The sequence below is a fragment of the Dendrobates tinctorius genome, unplaced genomic scaffold, assembly GCF_039654945.1.
Source record: "Dendrobates tinctorius isolate UK_male_01 unplaced genomic scaffold, ASM3965494v1 ptg000257l, whole genome shotgun sequence".
Classification (NCBI taxonomy): Eukaryota; Metazoa; Chordata; class Amphibia; order Anura; family Dendrobatidae; genus Dendrobates; species Dendrobates tinctorius.
In genome coordinates, this window is record NW_027361924.1 from 8015315 (window position 1) to 8033079 (window position 17765).

Genomic DNA, 17765 nt, shown 5'->3' on the forward strand with positions numbered 1-17765 from the left:
GTTACGTCACCCAATGTGAACAGGAGCGGAGTCACACGTGGGTTACGTCACCCAATGTAAACAGGAGCGGACTCTGTTAATTCACAGAGCCGCACAGCCGCTGAACGTGGATGCCGGAGCCTGTTTAACTCACAGGGGCACGGAGGGTGCTGAGTCACTGATGATGGCTAATGCCTGTCTCAAACTCTGACCTACCTATGCCTAAGCCTGGGAGCTAGCAGGCTAGGCTGCACAACTCATGCGTACAAAGGGTAGGGGTTTCATAATGAGTCAGTCACCAGAGACATTCATACGGGCATACACCACTCACTCCTCATAATCTGAAAATACAGTCTATCCTAGCGCATGGCCGAGCGGCCATGCGAACCTTTTATAGCCGTGAGCGTCCGGGACCTTCCTGGCTTCTCGGATGGGCCATTCCGAACAGGAGCAGGACCTCAGCACGTGACCTTCGATCTCCAGTGGGAGATCACTCCACGGGCATGCTCAGTGGCCCGACATGAGGACTTAGTCCCTGGAGAATCTCGCTCAGCCTGCATTGCCAAAGCTGTGCCAGAGGTGGCAGCAGCAAGCAAACCCACGGAGCTGGTCTGGGCAGAGCGCCGGGACCGACGAGTTTGCTGAGCAACCTCCTCTGAGGCTGGAGAGGAATGGGAGACCGCTGGAAGCAAGGCTTGAGATTCCCGCTGTGCAGCGACAGGAACCCGACGCCTAACATTACCCCCCCTAGGGCCCCACCTCGCTGCGCTCAAATTCCGCAATGAGAAGAGGAGCATGGATGTTCTCTCCCAGGTCCGAACCTCAGGACCATGACCCTTCCAATCCACCAAGTAAAACTTTTTGCCCCGCATCACCGGGTGACGTTTAACCCGTGTGTGCTATACCGCCATATAGCGTGTCTGCCATTGTCTAGCAGCGGTTTTAACACCTACTGCATGGTAGACCCCGAGCGGCGAACGCACTTTATTATTTATTTATTTAGTGCGTTCCGACGTTCCTAACAGTATGTATACAATGTATGTGACCTTGTTATTTTGAGGGCTGTGATGATCATTGGGACAAGATGAGTTGTGGCTGGGAGATGTCGACATGAAGGTCTGACCAGATGGAGAAGATACAGCAGAAATTGACTCTAATCAGACGAGACGTCATCAGTCAGTTCCTGGATGTAAATATTATTGTGTATCAGCACTGTATGACTTGGAGAAATAATATAACTTGTAAAATCCCTTAGGCCACATTCTCACATTTGTGTGGTATGTAGGTGAGCTGCCAGATTATTTTATCGGACAGAACTCAGACTCGTAGAGTCTTATAGATCCATTCACACATCTGTGAAAATCCCGAATCTGACAACGAGATCTGGGAGGGTCAGAGAATGTCCTGTTCTGATTCGAGTTTGAGAATCAGAATAGGACATGCTCAATGGGTCTGTAAAAGCATGCAGAACACGGACACTGCACACGTATTCAAGAAAGTAGCCTTACTATGTATAGCACAGCCTCTTATGAATGCTGAAAAAAGAGAGAGGGCAGCATCTCCAAAAATCATACAATGATCTAATGACGCTAGGCAAAATGATATGACTGATCATGAGGTTCTTAGTTTAACTTTCTGATCAGACTGTATGAAGCCCACTGCTACGTCACGGCAAACCTCGTAGTGGGTCCTACCGACCTAATGCAGTGGAGCCATGTGCCGACCACAGCCACAGCGGCAATGCACCAACAGAGCAGACAGCCCGGTATCTTCAGACCGCGACGTTCCACTAGCACAAAACCACAGCAACAATCGAGACCACATAGTTATCACAACATCAAATGAAAGGAGTCCCCATTGCCCCCATGGAGTGGAGCCATTCGCCAACCACCGCCACGGCAGCAATGCAGCGGCAGAGCAGACTGCCTGATGTCTCACAGCATCCACACTGCAAGACAGAGTCCCCATGACTTCAGACTGCGCCGCCCCACCAGCACAGAACCACAGCAACAATGGCCACCACACAGCACTACACCAAATATATGTATATATAGAGTACATAAAGAACACTTATATACACAAGTATGATATATATAAAGAGCACATACACACGTATACACAGAGCACATACATTCAGATACATGTATGCAGAGAGGACAGACATATATATAGACATGTGTATACACAAAGGACATTCATGCAGACCCATGCATGCAAAGAGCACATACATACAGACACATATATACCACCAGGAGTCAATACATTCTGATTAGTGATGAGCGAGCATGCTAGGATATTGTGTTATCCGAGTATCTGAACATGCTCGAGTAATATGTGTGAGTCCCTGCAGATGCATGATTCGTGGCTGTATGGCAGCCACAACACATGCAGCAATTTCTTAAAAAGCATGCAATCCCTGCATGTGTTGTTGAACAACCACAAATCATGCTGGACTGGGGACTCGAACATATTACTCGATCATATTGCCTGAGATATTCAGATAACACCTGAACATGCTCAGATACCACAATATCTGAGCATGCTATCTCATCACTAATTCTGATGTCTTCATTGATATAAACCACCAGGAGCACCAAGAGCTAATCCTGTAGAACAAAAAACTTGATCCAATCAGTTAAATCCTTCACAACATGCTTTATGCTGTACATTTACTGACTATTATGCAGGCTCACAAGCATTCCTCCCTCTTAAAGGGTCTGCCCGCATCAACATAAGGTCATCCCAGCCTATAGCTGGGCGACACCTTCTATTTAAGGCTCCTGCTCCAATATGGAGGTGCCTGAGCTAGGTTGATAGTTTGCCTTACATGTTTGTTAGTTGTCAGGTTCCCCATGTCAGCCTGTCTGCTTGTCTAACCTGTACCTGTCTGTTCATACTTCTCTGTGCTTTCCTGTCCATCAGCCGGTCCAGATCACACTTTCCTTTGCCAATCTGCCTAACACCCGGTCCAGCCGAAACCTGCCAGTCCTTTTCTATTCCTCAGCTGGTCCCATCTGCACCCATGGTTCCAGTGTTTCTACAGTGCTTGGCTGAATTTTTCATCCCTCCTTTGGGCCTTAGCAGCTTACCCACTCTAGAGAGGAACCTGCCTCCCTCTGTAGGTCAGCACTGAAGTAGCACCTTTTGCCACCTCCTTGTCCTTTCTTGGGTCCCAGTTTTCACCTGCTGTCACTTTTCCGAGTTGGGATTTGGTAGGCCACCTAGATATGCCCCTCCAGGTTTTCTGAGGGATACGGAACAGTGGTTCCACCACCTTGCCCATTACAGCTGGGTAGGCTGTAGTGGAAGAGGTGTTGGTACCTATTATACTATTTTTAGTGTTGTGAAAATGATGCCACTTTGTTGGTGTCTGCCACAAATTTTTTAAAATGTGCAGACTCCTGGTTGAGTCTTCTTCATGCGTGTTGCCTGTAGCAGTGGGCCTCCGAGACCTTCAGGCCTCCACTTCCTTGGAGTCAACTACCCGTTTTACTACTATCCTTAGATTTTTCTTACAATAGTAGTCTACAAAACTGATATTTGACCCACCTGAGTGTGGCTGAGAATGAAAGCAGGTAGAGGTGTTGCATGTGGTATCAGGGCTCCCAGCACATGAGGCTTACACCTATCCCTCACCCACCTCATCTTACTGTGACATACAATTCAAAGCTGTAAATGCTGTCTCAGACCCCGATACTTCATGCCTGGCTGATTGCTGTCATGCTATGCTACAATTTGTACTGTGGGTGAAATGAGGCCACTTTCCTGGTGTCTTCAAATTTGATGTGTTTTGGCAGCCTTTGGGGCCATTTGAAGGTGTTGTGCATGTGTTTGTTTCTGCCTCCCATGAATGGTGTTTGACTATGCTCAGTGAATATACAATGAATAAATTGGCGAATATTGCAAATTTGGCGATCGTACATTGAAATATTCGCTCATCTCTAATAATGACAATCACACCTACCCCAAAATGGTACCAGTAAAAATGTGAGCTTAAGGCATGAAATCAAGTTCTCACACCGTCTCATATCCTAGAAATTGAAAACGTTACGGGTCTCGTCTCGTAAAATCGTGACACAAGCAAAATTCACTTTTTTTACAAATTTACAATTTTTTTTCTTCGCTTAAATAAAAATAAATGCATGTTTGGCATCTGCGCACTCCTACTGACCTGGAGAATCATACTTTTTTGCAATTTCTATGCATGCACAATTCTTTACTGCTTATTAGTGCATCACATGGTAAAATTAATGGTGTCAAAAAGTTAAGGCTCTAGGAAGATGGTGTTATGAAAACAAAAAGGGAAAATCACCCGCTCATGAAGGGGTTAATGTTGATTTATAATTTTCAATCTAACATGATGAATACATCACTGATATTTCATTTAGTCCTCAATAACCTCCGACCAGCTCTCAGGATTTCACTGCTGCGTAGACTGTATATGAGCGGGTTGACCATGGGCACCACCGTGGTGTAAAACGCTGAAAAAATCTGTTTGATGGTCACTCTGTCATCTGAGAACGGCACCATGTAATCCATTGAACATGCAAAATAGTAAATTAACATGACAATGAAATGGGACAAGCAGGTGGAGGAGGTTTTTCTTCTTCCTTCCTTTGACTTAATGCGTAAAATCACACGGATTATTCTTACATAGGACAAAACATTGCAGAAAAATGGAAAAAATGCAAACAACACAAGCTCAGAATAGACTATGATATAAAAGTCACCGGAGCCACCACCGGATGCATTAAATATGTCTATGGCGTCACAGAAGATGTTTTTAATAGTAACAACCTTATCAAAGGTCATTTTAATTAGAAAACATACAAATATTAAATAATTTAAAAAGGCAAAGATCCAGACACCAACAACAATCAGGACACAGGTTTTCTTGTTCAAGATCCGGTGGTAGGACAGAGGATGACAAATCGCAACGTATCGGTCAAATCCCATGATGAACAAAAGTATGTCCTCCACACCAGCTGCTATAAAGAAAAATAACATCTGGGTGAAGCACTGGGTGAAGGATATCAGGCCATTCCCTGATAATAATATATGGAGAAGCTTTGGGATAATGACTGTGGTGTAGCAGATGTCTATGATGGATAAGTTACAGAAGAATAGATACATGGGGGTGTGTAGATGGACGTCCAGACATATCAACGCAATAACCACTGAATTCAATGCGAATGCAATCAAATAAATGGCTGAGAAAATCCCGGCAATCAGCGGCTTATTAATGGTATTTGATGAGAAAGGCAGAATATGAAATGTTGTATATGTGTTGTTGTCCATGAGATGTTCACATAAATCTACAAAGAAAAAAATGTCAGAGAATAAATCCAATCACTTTCTACTTCCAATGTTTCAAAAATTTGAAAGCAAATTTGATAATTTTCTGAATAAAATGTTAACATAAGGGTTGAAATCTGCAGAAACAGGAACATATTCTAAAATTTAACAATAACACCAAAAAAGAAACATTAAAAAATCAAGAATTTTAAAAAAATAATTACCAGATATACTCACTAGATTCGAGAAGTTGACTCAAAATACGTTTTTGGCTTATCAGTCAGATGTATGAAGTTCTGATTCTGAGTGATAGAAATTTTTGGCAGATATAATTTCCCTTTGTTAAAATTCCAGTTCTGCCAGACACTCACTGATCCGACCTTGGTGACTTTCTCTAGCAGATCACATGTAAGACCCCATGTTACATCTAAGACAAAATGGAGAGAGTGAGATGGATCGCAGCGCTCTGTGGCACACACCTGTTTGTGTGCTGGGAATGAGCTCTTTATACTTGGCTTATATAATATATGATTCTAAAACACAGAGGAAATAAATATATAAATATGTAATATTATCTCATGAGGAAATTTCCCTGTGGTTCTGATTACAATAATTACTTCAAACTTATATATAACTTAGATTTACTTTTAGTTTGTTCAACTTTGAACAACTTGCCTAAGGGCTGAGTTCTTTGAGTATTTTTCAAGGTGCCATATTGGCGTTGGTGACGAAGGGGTGTTGATTGAGAAAGAGGTGGTGCATATGCACCACTTGGTGCTGGAGTCATTACTATACCTAGTGCCCAACCAAGATGGTGTCACTTGGCTTTTTGCAGTGGTACATACTCATCACTGTCATGCAAAACTTTCACCCAGTGGGCCATGAAAGATTTGTACTGTCCCGGCCATAACTGTTATCCAATGTTATACCGTGATGACTCCGGAGTGGACCCTCTGGGTCATGGAATCCACCTTCTCTGGGTGAGCAGGCCTAGTGAGGACCACCCCCTATACAGGGAGTGTCAGGGGCAGGCCCAGGGGGCAAGGAAGACTGCTCAAAGATGCACTTCTCCATATTGGCGTATAGGCGGTTCTCACGCACATGCTGTAGTACCAGATGGACGTTCCTCCAGTTGGAAGACAGATCTGGGGAGAAGACAAGGATGCCGTCTAGGAAGACCACAATGCAGGAGTACAGCAAGTTCCGGAAGATGTCGTTGACAAATTCCTGAAATACCGCAGGAGCATTACATAGGCCAAAAGGCATGACAAGGTACTCGTAATGACGGTCCCGGCTATTAAACGCGGTCTTCCACTCGTCTCCAGGGCGGATTCAAATGAGGTTGTAGGCTCCATGTAAGTCTAATTTGGAGAACATCCAGGCCCCTCTCAGGCGATCAAAGAGCTCAGGGATGAGCGGTAGATGGTACTTATTCTTTATCGTGATGTCATTAAGAACTCTGTAATCGATGCATGCCCAAAGAGAACCGTCCTTTTTTTACAAAGAAGAAGCCTGCCCCTGTGGGCGAGGAGGATTTTCGTATAATTCCCCTGGCCAGGCTCTCACGGATATACTCGGACATGGCGGATGTCTCGGCAGGAGAGAGTGGATATATTCGGCCCCTTGGCGGGTTAGTGCCCAGTCGAAGCTCAACTGGACAGTCGTAGGGCCGATGAGGTGGTAGGGTCTCCACCTCGCTTTTATCAAAAACATCCGAAAAAGACCAGTAGGCAGTCCTGCAGGACCTGGAGAGGGTTGAGGGGAAATGACTGGACAGACAGGCCCCAAGCATCTCTCTTGACACAGATGCTCCCACTGAAGGACCTCTCCGGAACGCCAATCCAGAATGGGCTCATGTGTCCAAAGCCAAAGAAGAACGAGAAGCAGTGCATGAGACAGGTTAGAACACAGAAGGCGATCTTCTCTTGACGTAAGGTCCCAATTTGCAAAACCACCTCTTCCGTGACCATGGTGACAGGCTCTTGCAGAAGTTTACCATCTACAGAAGCAATCATCTGAGGGTGCTTTAAGGAGATCACGGAAATCTGGGATTTCTTCACCTCCTTAAGCCGAATAAAGTTGCCTGCCGCGCCCGAGTCCATGTATGCCACTTCGGAACCATGTCTCGAACCTTGGACAATCTAAACAGAAAGAGTCAGAGGAGGAGAGGAGTCAGACACACCTAGGGAGGCCTCTCTTACCAGACCTAGGTGGAGGTGTTTACCGGCCTCTCTGGGCAAGAGTGTAAGAAGTGAGACGTTCCACCGCAGTATAAGCACAAGCCTTGTGTCAACCTCTCTCTCCGGCATAGTTCCGCCAACTTAACCCGGACTACCTGCATAGGCTCAGGTACAGAGCTGCCGGAGGAACCTGAAGGTCAAAGACTGGGTGGTCTATGGGCAGAAGAAGAGGAAGGCCTAAAGGATCTCCTCTTCCTGGCAGCCTCTCGTGAACGCTCATGAAAGCACAAATCAATGCGCATGGCGAGGGAAATAAGATCCTCCAAGGTGGTTGGAGTATCCCGTCCAGAGAGCTCATCCTTGATCTTGCCAGACAACCCTCTCCAAAAAGCCCCAACCAAGTCCTCGTTGTTCCAGCCCAGTTCCGCAGACAACATGCGAAAGCGGATCGTGTATTGTCAGACCGAGAGAGTGCCCTGCTGGAGATTAAAGAGGGACTCTGTGGCGGAATCGAGATGCCCGAGCTCATCAAAGACCCTCCAAAAAGTGTCCAAAAAGGTAGCAATACTGGACACAACGGGGTCGTCTCATTCCCAAAGAGGATTCATCCAAGAGAAAGCCTCTCCTTCCAGATGGGACGCGATAAAAGCCACTTTGGCCCTGTCAGTGGGGTACTGTTGGGGCAACAACTCAAAGAGTAGGTGACATTGATTAAGAAAACCCTGGCACAGCTTGGAATCTCTGCCATAATGAGGCAGTTTAGTGAGATGGGGAGGGGTGCAGACACAAAATCAGAGGTGCGGTATGGCACCTATGAAGAAGCAGACTGCATGGCGAGCAGGTGGTCATCCATGGAGGCCATATAAAATAAAATGTGAGACTTGGTATCGCATTGCTGGACCAGCTCTTGCTGGAGACTGGCTAGCTGGGAGGAATTACTGGGATCTGCGGCCTGTAAAGCAGACAGGCAAGAGTCCATTGTCTTCATGAAAGACATAATGCGAGTCTGGTTCTCTTGCAGAAACACCAGTTCCTTCTGCGCAGAGGTCCCAGCGTGGTCCATGGCCTGATTATACTGTAATACCGTGATGACTCTGGAGTGGACACTCTGGGTAGTGGCACCCACCTTCCCTGTGCGAGCTTGCCTAGTGAGGACCACTCCATATACAGGGTGTGACAGGGGCAGGCCTGTTGTGAATTTGCTTTCTGGCCTACCTCTGGTTACTACTGAAGGTAGTGGAGCTGGTCATATTGACAGAGGGGCTGCGAGTTCTCTTTCTGGGCTCCCTCTGGTGGTTACTGGAGGTAATGGAGCTGATCTGATTAACAGAGGCTTGCCACCTGATAATGAGGAGGACGATTGGAGATCTAGGGTTTCAGACTGGATTTAAGACAGCCGACTTCCTCTATCCCTGCTGGTGATTTTTTTCCTGCCTCCTGAGCTCTTAGTTTCCAGCTCAGTCCCTGCATGCTCAGCTAAGTGTTCTTTTGCTATTGTTCACATTTGATCTGGTTTTGTCTATTTCAGTTTTGTATGGGTCAACCAGCTCCGGCTGGCGCTGTGCTGAATCACCATCCATATGTTACTGCTTGTGCCAGTTTGTTTTTTTGTCCCTTACTTGATTGGCCTCTTTTTGCTCTGCTTTCAGAATATACCAGAGTGCTGATATAGTGGGCGAAGTCGTGCGACTTCAGTATTTTTTCTATCAGACATGTTGGACTTTTTTGCAGGGTTTTTTGCATGATTGCAGACAGTATCTTTCCTTTCCTGTCCTGTCTAGTCTGGCTTTAGGTTTATTTAGCTCTTCGGCTGTGTCGAGGCATCTAGGATCATCGTAGGCATGCTCCACAGCTACTGCTAGTTGTGTGGATAGGATCAGGGGTCTGCAATCCGCTTAGTTACCAACCTCTCTGGTTTTCTGTGGCTTGCTTGGTCTTGCACTCCTCCTCGGTGACCCAATCATAGCACAGGCCCATGGGGGTAAGATACCACGACTGCTGGAACCAGGTGGCCGGCTCACAGGAGATAGGAATGAGTGTGATTGCAAAATGCAACGGAGAGTAAACTGGAGACAGGAGAATGCAAAGCGTAGTCTCAGGAGTATGCAGGGTATAGGGCTGTACAGAGCATGTACACGGGAGTGCACTAGATATTGAACCATACAAGTCGGGTATACGAGAGTACGTGTGGCACGAACGGGCGAGCAAGCCTGGGAGCGGGCAGAGCAGGATGCGTGCATGGAAGCACACCAAAGTAAGCCACAGACAGGGCACAGAGCAGAGCGTAGGTAAGGAGCAGGTGCCAGGAGACACGGCAGAGCAAAGCACAGAGACAGGGAGAAAAGCAGAGGACCCGAGAATAGCGCGCAGCCAAGCAAGGACCAAAGCGACCAAGCCAGGAAGCACAACAATAATCAGGCACCTCCCAATATAGCACTTGATCACCTGGACTTCTGAGTCAGGTCCTCCAGAACATAGAGAGGATGAGACCAGAGACAGAGCTGAGAAGAGCGCAAATGTGCATAGGAGCGCAGCACAACCATGGGACTAGGTGCGAGAGGCGCCACCCAGGTCAGCACACTCACACTATTGTCCAGCTCTGTGACACTTCGTATTGGAGGGAGAGACTGCTTGTGTAGACCTGTTTGCACAGTATAATGAATCAGAGGCCTGTAATGTTGATACTGGTGCAGAAGCTGAGCCATCATACTAACAGACTTTCTAAGGTCTAATCATCTGTATCACATACAGTCTGCATTTAGCCCAGTAAGGAAGAGACAGTCGCAGGAGCAGAGAGTGTGACAGAATCCAGTCTGTAGACAGCAATTATAACTGTGCAGTCCATTGGCAAATATATAGCTGCAGCTTGTTTTTGTGGGGGCTGAAAAAATTGAATACATTTTGATGTACCAAGTATTAAGTGCTTTGAGGTTCTTTTTTGTGTTATATAACACACCCAAAATTATTGAAACATTTTCCTGGGCTACGTTTCTTAGCCATATACTATTCCATCATGTGGAGCACATTTCTGTGATCTCTAACATGGAGAAAAGCTTTTAAAAACTTTGTTGGCTTTCATTTTTTAGCCATAGAGCATTACATGTTCTGTGAAAATCTCTGTCATCTCTAAAACTAAACAAAAGCTTTTTTAAATTTTGTGGGGTTCCATTTTTGCCTTCCCCAGGATCAACAATGCAGAACAGCTGCACTAAAAATAGGCTGAACTAGCTGGACATAAGGTCTTCCTTCAGCCTTCAAAACTATGTTATTTCTCAGCCATACAGTGTTGTGTGGTCTGCGAACATTTCTGTGATATCTAAAACGGAACAAAAGCTATTACAAATGTTGCAGGCTTCCGTTTTTCTGCTATGCAGTGTTATGTAGTCTGCAAACATTTGTGTGATCTTTAAAACTGAACAAAAGCTTTTAAAAATTTTGAAGGTTTCCATTTCTCATCCATACAGTGGTACATGGTCAGGGATCTCTAAAACTAAAAAAACCATTTAACCATGTCACAGAGACACCGCACTGCCAAACGTGTGGCCTTTTTTAAATACAAAATAGTGCTGTATATAACTAGAGTGACAGATAGCAAAAAAAATGAAATTTAGGCCTAAAATGCCCAAATTTTTTGCACACGGATGTATGAGGCGTGTCACAGATATACCACACTGTAAAATATGTGGCCTGTATGTATTTTTTTGGGGTTTAGCAAAGTGGTGTCAAGAAATTGTGTAACACACTCAAAAAAATTCTACTCTATCATACCACATAAAAATGAAAGATTTCTCTGCACACTCAAAAATGATTTCTGGGATCCCTTTAAAATTACTGGATTTTCATGTTGTGCTAGGAAAAGGATTTGGCTGTACTGTGCAGTGTCAAAAAGCAAATGTAGAGAAAAAAGGGCTCTGGATTGCTTGGCAATAAAATAATCTCTATTACCCTGGAAATTTTTTTTTTCCTAACCAATTATACCTGGGGCTAGGTATAGACGGTCAATATATGCTATGGGTAGTAGCAGCAGATAGTAATGGAATTGACCCTCTTGATGTATGCAATGATATCTATATACACACATACAGTGCCTGCAGGCTTTGCACTGATGTGTATAGAGCAATGTACACTCCCCTGCCTACCTAACACTGCAACCTACAGTATAGTCCTTAGAAGGACTGTTGGTTTAGCTGCATGTGAGTAGTTTAGGATGGCAGACCCCACACTGACTAATAAATCCCCAAATCTGTCCCTATCTCGGCAGCAGCTCTTCCTACACTGTTTCAATCCGGAGCTGAATGCGCTAAGCAGGGCGTCGTCCGGTCTCTTATACCCTCTGGTGATGCTGTGCGGCCAGCCAATCATTGCAAGACCACAACAAATATGGCTGCGGCATTACAGTGAGTGGCAGACAATCCCTGCATGTTGATTGGGTCTCTATAGTAAAGACCACCAAAAAAGCTGGGTGGAGACCTGAGTTCCTGCCAAGTAATCCTGGAAATGCTCTGTTCTCGCCAAGTACACCGAGCACAGTGATACTCGGGCAAGTAACGAGTAGTAGCGAGCACGCTCGCTCATCACTACTGCATGCATATAGTAGTATATACAGAACATTAGCTATTTTCAAATAGCACTTGTTCATATAAGGATGATATGGTGTGTATGCAGGCACAAGAAGCCGAGATCAATAGTTGAGTAGAGGTACTGTGGTCAGCAGTACTAGGTAGAATAATATTTATATATAGTGGTCACTACCCTGTGTATGAAGTAGATAGAATATATAACTCCAGATTATATACAACGAATCGCTGTCTGTTAACAAGTTGCACTTACTTATGCTAATATTGGTGGTGTAGCGTATTAGTGGCTGGAGTTGCTCTAAAGTCCGTGATCTGTGTAGGGTGCTGTAATTACGGTATAGATGGTAATGCGCTACTAAGTGGGGGAGAGAGAGATACACCAGCACCTCGCATGCTCTGGCCGGAAGCATCGCTGAGGACGCTGCGTGAAGGAGGGGGAGGAGCTAGTGTGATGTCACAAGTTGCAGGGACAGGTGCGGGAGAGAGACACATTGCCAACGCGTTACGAGGGGTTTCTCCCCTCTTCGTCAGGGCTATTCAGGACTGTGCCTCCATTACTGAGGGTCATCTCGGAAAAGGGTCATTACCGCTTGGGAAGTGCCCAAGAGGACCCGAATCTGAAGACGCAGGTATGCTGAGCAGTGGATTACAGTTTCCTGTGAGGGAAGGTTGGGACACAGATGCTTCAGTGTCTCTGACCACGGCTATAGTCCTGGCTTCCCCTTACACCTGAATAAACAAGAAAAGTGACCCCATGGCTTCCCATAATTACCGTTACTTCTGGAAGTGAAGTGTTTTGTAAATGCATTTCTATTTCGGCCAAATTAAATATTTCCTCAAGAATCTTATTTCTTTTTTTCTTGCCAAAAGGGATCCAATGTTTGTGGTGTGATGTTTTTTGTATCAGGTCAATCTAGTCATTGGTTCTGTGTTAGGCGTCAGATTCCTGCAGCTGCACAGCAGGAATCCAGAGTCATATATCCAGCGGTCTCCCATTCCTTTCTGACTGCTCAGGGACCTGCACAGCAATCTCTATGATTCAGGCGCCCTGCTCAGACCGGATGTTGCTGCCACCTCTGGACCAGCAATGGTAGCGCAACCTGCTTTGCAGGAAACCACTCCAGAGGCTAAGTCCTCTCGCCGCGCTACTGGGCATGCCCACGAGACGATCTCCCAGTGGAAATCGGGGGTCACATGCTCAGGTCCTTGTCCTGATCTGATTGGCCCATCTCAGAGGTCTGGAAGGTCCCGGAAGCGCATGGCTATAAAAGGCCCGCATGGCCGCTCGGCCATGCACTAGTATAGACAATACGTGCTATGTGTGAATGGTGACGGATGTATGATTCTGGTGAACTGACTCATTTGAAACCCCTTCCCTCTGATATTGTGGTTAGGGAATTAGTTTAGTAGTCAGCAGCAGTCAGTGGCAAGCCATACGCCACAGTGCATACCGCACCGCTACACTAGCGTTCGATAGTGTGATGCCTCACGGCACTGTCGTACAGCGGCAGTAGTTACCGCCGTGCTGCAGGTAGCAGCACTTACTGGCGTCTGCGGTAGCGACGCCGCACGCACAGTAGGTCAAGTCGGACACCGACCTCTGCCTTAGGCCGTGTACTGTGACCATATACCATGTTTGCAAGCCAGCTGTAAGGAACGGCGGAACACACTAAATAAAAAGAAATAATAAAGTGCATTCGCTGCTCGGGGTCCACCGGGCAGGTTCAGGTAGGGAGGGGGAGGAGGTGCCGGGTGTCATGGCGGCCGGGCGACAGAAGAATGCCGGGTGCCAGGCGCACATCGGAAGTGACGCGCCCGATAGTGGCAGGACAGAGACGCGCACCAGGAACTGGCCAGAAAGACTCCCCGAGTGTAGAAAGGGAGAGCGCACCCGGGGGAAAGGCTGGCGTGCTCCGGGGTATGCACAGGGAGGAGATCAGCACACACCAGTAGTGGTTATTGGGGGTGCAAACAAGTCGGATGTAGTGCGCATGTGGATAGCACCCAGGAAGCGCAGGTGACCGGCAGGTGCAGGATCAACCAAGTGATCAGTTAATTAAAAAAAAAAGGGGTAATGCTGTCAGAAGTGCTGGCAGGGGTCACCCAACATTCTAGGTTGAATTTTTGCCAGAGCACTTACAGCCGTGCTAGGAGGTGCAGGAGTGGCTGTCTCGCTCAGATGAGAGGAGCCAGACGCGCCATAACTACAGTGGAAGCCGCTCGGACAGCGTACGGATGGATCGTCATGTTGTTAACAAGGGGGGGTCCACAGTCCCGATGGGAGTCATGTGTACAGACCAGTCAGCCTCCAGATCCGGTACCCGTCTTGTGAAGCGTCCGAGTGGTGAGTGAGCTTCGAGAAAGTCCAGTACGATAATATCTGTTCTCTTTCTCTCTCTCTCTTGTCTCCTCTCTCCCCTCTTCTTACATACATTGGTGGGGTAGAGCATTGGAGGTCCCTAAAAAGGGGGTAAATTAAATGCTAGGAATAAGGAATATTCCTTATGTAAAAAAAAAAAAGAGAAAAGTCCCTTAGGAATAAGGGGTTGTGTCAGACCTGTACTGTTAGAACAGTAGAGGAAGAGACACCCGCTCTGCTGAGAACTGGAGATCCCTGATTGTCAGAAGTCTACAATCAGGAAGGGCTTTGCAGTCAACAAACATGGATAGCAAAGCAAGGGATAGACCAGCCCCTCATTGGTCTCTCAGGAAGACCATAGGAGAGCTCTGTTAAATCTCGCTACTGAGAAAGTAGCTCAGATGAAAAAGATACGTTCCTAGTAGAGGATACAGTACGGACAAGCTTATTAAAGCAGTCCGACCTACCATGGGGTTTGTAGATGCGAAAGCCAAGAACTCATGTTCGACAAGCTTGCTATAAGGAAATTGTAGAGCCTTCCCTATTAACTAATAGTTACAAGGACTCATTAGAAGGGAAAGGGAAAAACCAGTGAGGAAGTCCCAGATAATCAATTCCCTGTAAAGGAAGTACCCTTTTGAGGAAGAGACAGCCTCATCCTGGGATGAGGCTTCAAAATTGACGTAGCGATCTCAAAGGTTGCCAGAAAGTCCTTCCTGCCCCTTAAGGATTTAGGTTCCCTGAAAGAACTTCCAACAGAAAGACAGATAATTGTCTTAAAACAGCCTGGTTGCCCTCAGCTGAAACACTTAGATCGGCCATCGCGGCCACTGGTGTGGTTAGATCCCTTAAGAACCTGGAGGATCAGCTAGAGCAAAGAATCCTCAGGGAGAGTATCCTAGAGACAACACCGGCCATAAGAGCAGCAGCAGTATTCCTAGCTGAGACTTCAGCAGGATTCAGCAAGGCTAGCAGGAAAATTAGCAGCTTTGGCTAATGTGCGACGCCGTGCAGGATGGCTTAAATGCTGTCCGGGGGACACACAGGCAAAGAGGTAACTCTGCTCTTTACCATGTGAGGGAAATTTCCTATTTTGGTCAGACAATGAATGACGTATTAGGGAAAACTGACAACAAAAAGAACATTTTCCCAAAAAACAGCCATTTTCAGGCCTTTTTCGACGCTACTTTCGGAAGGGCCGGAAATCCAGGAGACGGCAATATAAGGATCGAGACAAACAACTCTGACAAACGATCCAAAGGTGGGAGAGGCTTTTACTTTAGCATGCCCTCCAAAGACACCAAAAAACCCTTCCAGTGACAGGCCTTCTCAGGTGCACTTCCTTCCAGCTTGGAAGAAGTTCTCGTTCAGCACCTGGATCTGGAAAATTGTGGGATCAGGTCTGGAGTTAAGGTTCCATCACTGGCTTCCACAAGGGCATAGGCAGTCCTCTCAAAGAAAGATGGTCTGGAAGGGGAAGCAACCTCACTCCTAGACAAACATGTCTTGGAAGAAATTTCGATAGGATAGAGTTTTACTCCCCCCTGTTTAAAAAAAAACAAAAAACTCCCCAGATAGATTCCTGGAGGACAATCATAATTCTGGAAAGACTTCAATAGGTATCTGATAATCCCGTCTTCCAAGATGGAGACGATAAGGCCAGCAGTAGAACTCCTCCTTCCTCAAATGTTATATAACAATTCCGAGACCTCAAGAACACTTATCACCAGATCCGGCAATAAGGCCATATTTGTCTCAGAGTGACAGTCCAGATGGGTCTCAGTAGCGTCACTTCAAATACAGGACCCTGCCCTGTGGAGTAGTGATAGCCCTCAAGTTTTTCACAAGGCTAATCGCAAAAATCACAGCGCACCTCAGAGGGAAAGATACTCTGGTGATACCCTATCGGGACAACGCCTTGATAGTGGGAAGAGATCTCCCTTACTGTCAGGATCAAGTCAGAATAGTGATTAAAACACTATAGACACTAGGATGGCAGCTGGACCTCAAAAAAAAAAAAAACTGGAACCAGCAATGATCTAGAAATTCTTGAGGTTAACAGTGGACTCGGTGGAGCAGGAGTATCACCTCCCAGAGGAAGACAAGGGAGATAAAAAAGCAGAAATAGTTCTGAGAAGGACCATGTTGATGTTGGGGTCCCTCACCTCTGACATACCAGCAGTGAAACGGCCTAGTTCCACACAAGGGAACGGTAAGGGTGTGTGATACAGAACAACCGGGAACTTCAGGGACGGTTAAAGCAAAAGCTCACCCTCCTGGACTCTGTACTCCAGTCACTCAGGTGGTGGTTATAGATAGTCCTCCCCGAGAGGAGTACCCTGCACACACACACACACACACTGCCTCCAAGGTGGTCACAATGGACGCTAGTCCTTGGCGGTGGGGAGCCCACCTAGGCCACCGGCCCTTCTTGGATGAGCGCGACTGCTTCCAAAAGTAAACACATTATGGCTCCAGGATCCCTGGGCCCAGGAGGAAAGAAATCTATCCTCAATCAATTGAGAACTAACAATCGAAAAAACGTCAGAGGAGTTGTTGCCACACTTAAAGAGGACACCACGTGAGAGTCCTATCAGACAACCAAGCAGTGGTTGCATATGTAAACCACCAGGGAGACACCCGTCCTCAGTCCTTGATGCAGATAGTCACCGACCCTTTTTAGGCTGAAGGTGACTGCTATTGTCAAAGGGCCTCCACTAAGCAGCTTGAGGCCAGATCATGACTCTGGCAGAACACCAGTCCCTCTCAATACCGGCCCTGCATATCCGAAGTATAGACAACCTGAAGGCAGACTGTCTGAGCAGGAACCACTTGAGGCAAGGAGAATGGTACCTAAAAGAATCCATTTCTCAATGGATAGTGCAGATTTGGGAAAACCCAGTATAGATCTCTCTGCCTCAAAAAAGCCAACAGGAAGGTTCAGAAATTCTGCGCCCTAAGTCCAGCAGACAGACCATGGACAGTAGACACCTTCAGGATAAAGTGGACATCAGGTCTCCTGTACGCCTTCCCTCCAATATGCCTCATACCAGTGGTTTTGAGGAAGATCAGAGAGGTCAGAGCCAGAGTGTTCATAATAGCTCCTGTTGTGAGTTCATTTTCCCCTCCGTCACTGAGGCCTGGTGAACTCCCTATTCTAGTGAAGGAAGGTAGTGAGCCTGTTTATCAGGCACCTGGGACTAATGAAGACGATTGGCTGAGTGGAGTCACTGACTGGATTTAAGGCAGCCTACGCCCTTTCTGCCCGGCGGGTGATTTCTCTGTGGACTCTTGGACTCCAGTCTGATTCCTGCTCTCCTAAAGCTAAGTTTTCTGTTTTGCCTTTTGCATTTAAGATTTGTTTTTGTTTTTCTT

General features: G+C 46.5%; 1 protein-coding gene across 1 annotated transcript; it reads right to left on the minus strand.

The window, feature by feature from the left end:
- Positions 1 to 4359: 4359 nt before the first annotated feature.
- On the minus strand, positions 4360 to 7583 carry LOC141069266 (olfactory receptor 2A14-like). The gene is made up of 3 exons (XM_073558720.1): positions 7476 to 7583; positions 7271 to 7415; positions 4360 to 5294 (listed from the first exon to the last, which is right to left on the minus strand). Exons 1-3 carry the CDS (start codon positions 7581 to 7583, stop codon positions 4360 to 4362), a joined length of 1188 nt encoding a protein of 395 aa, XP_073414821.1.
- Positions 7584 to 17765: the final 10182 nt, after the last annotated feature.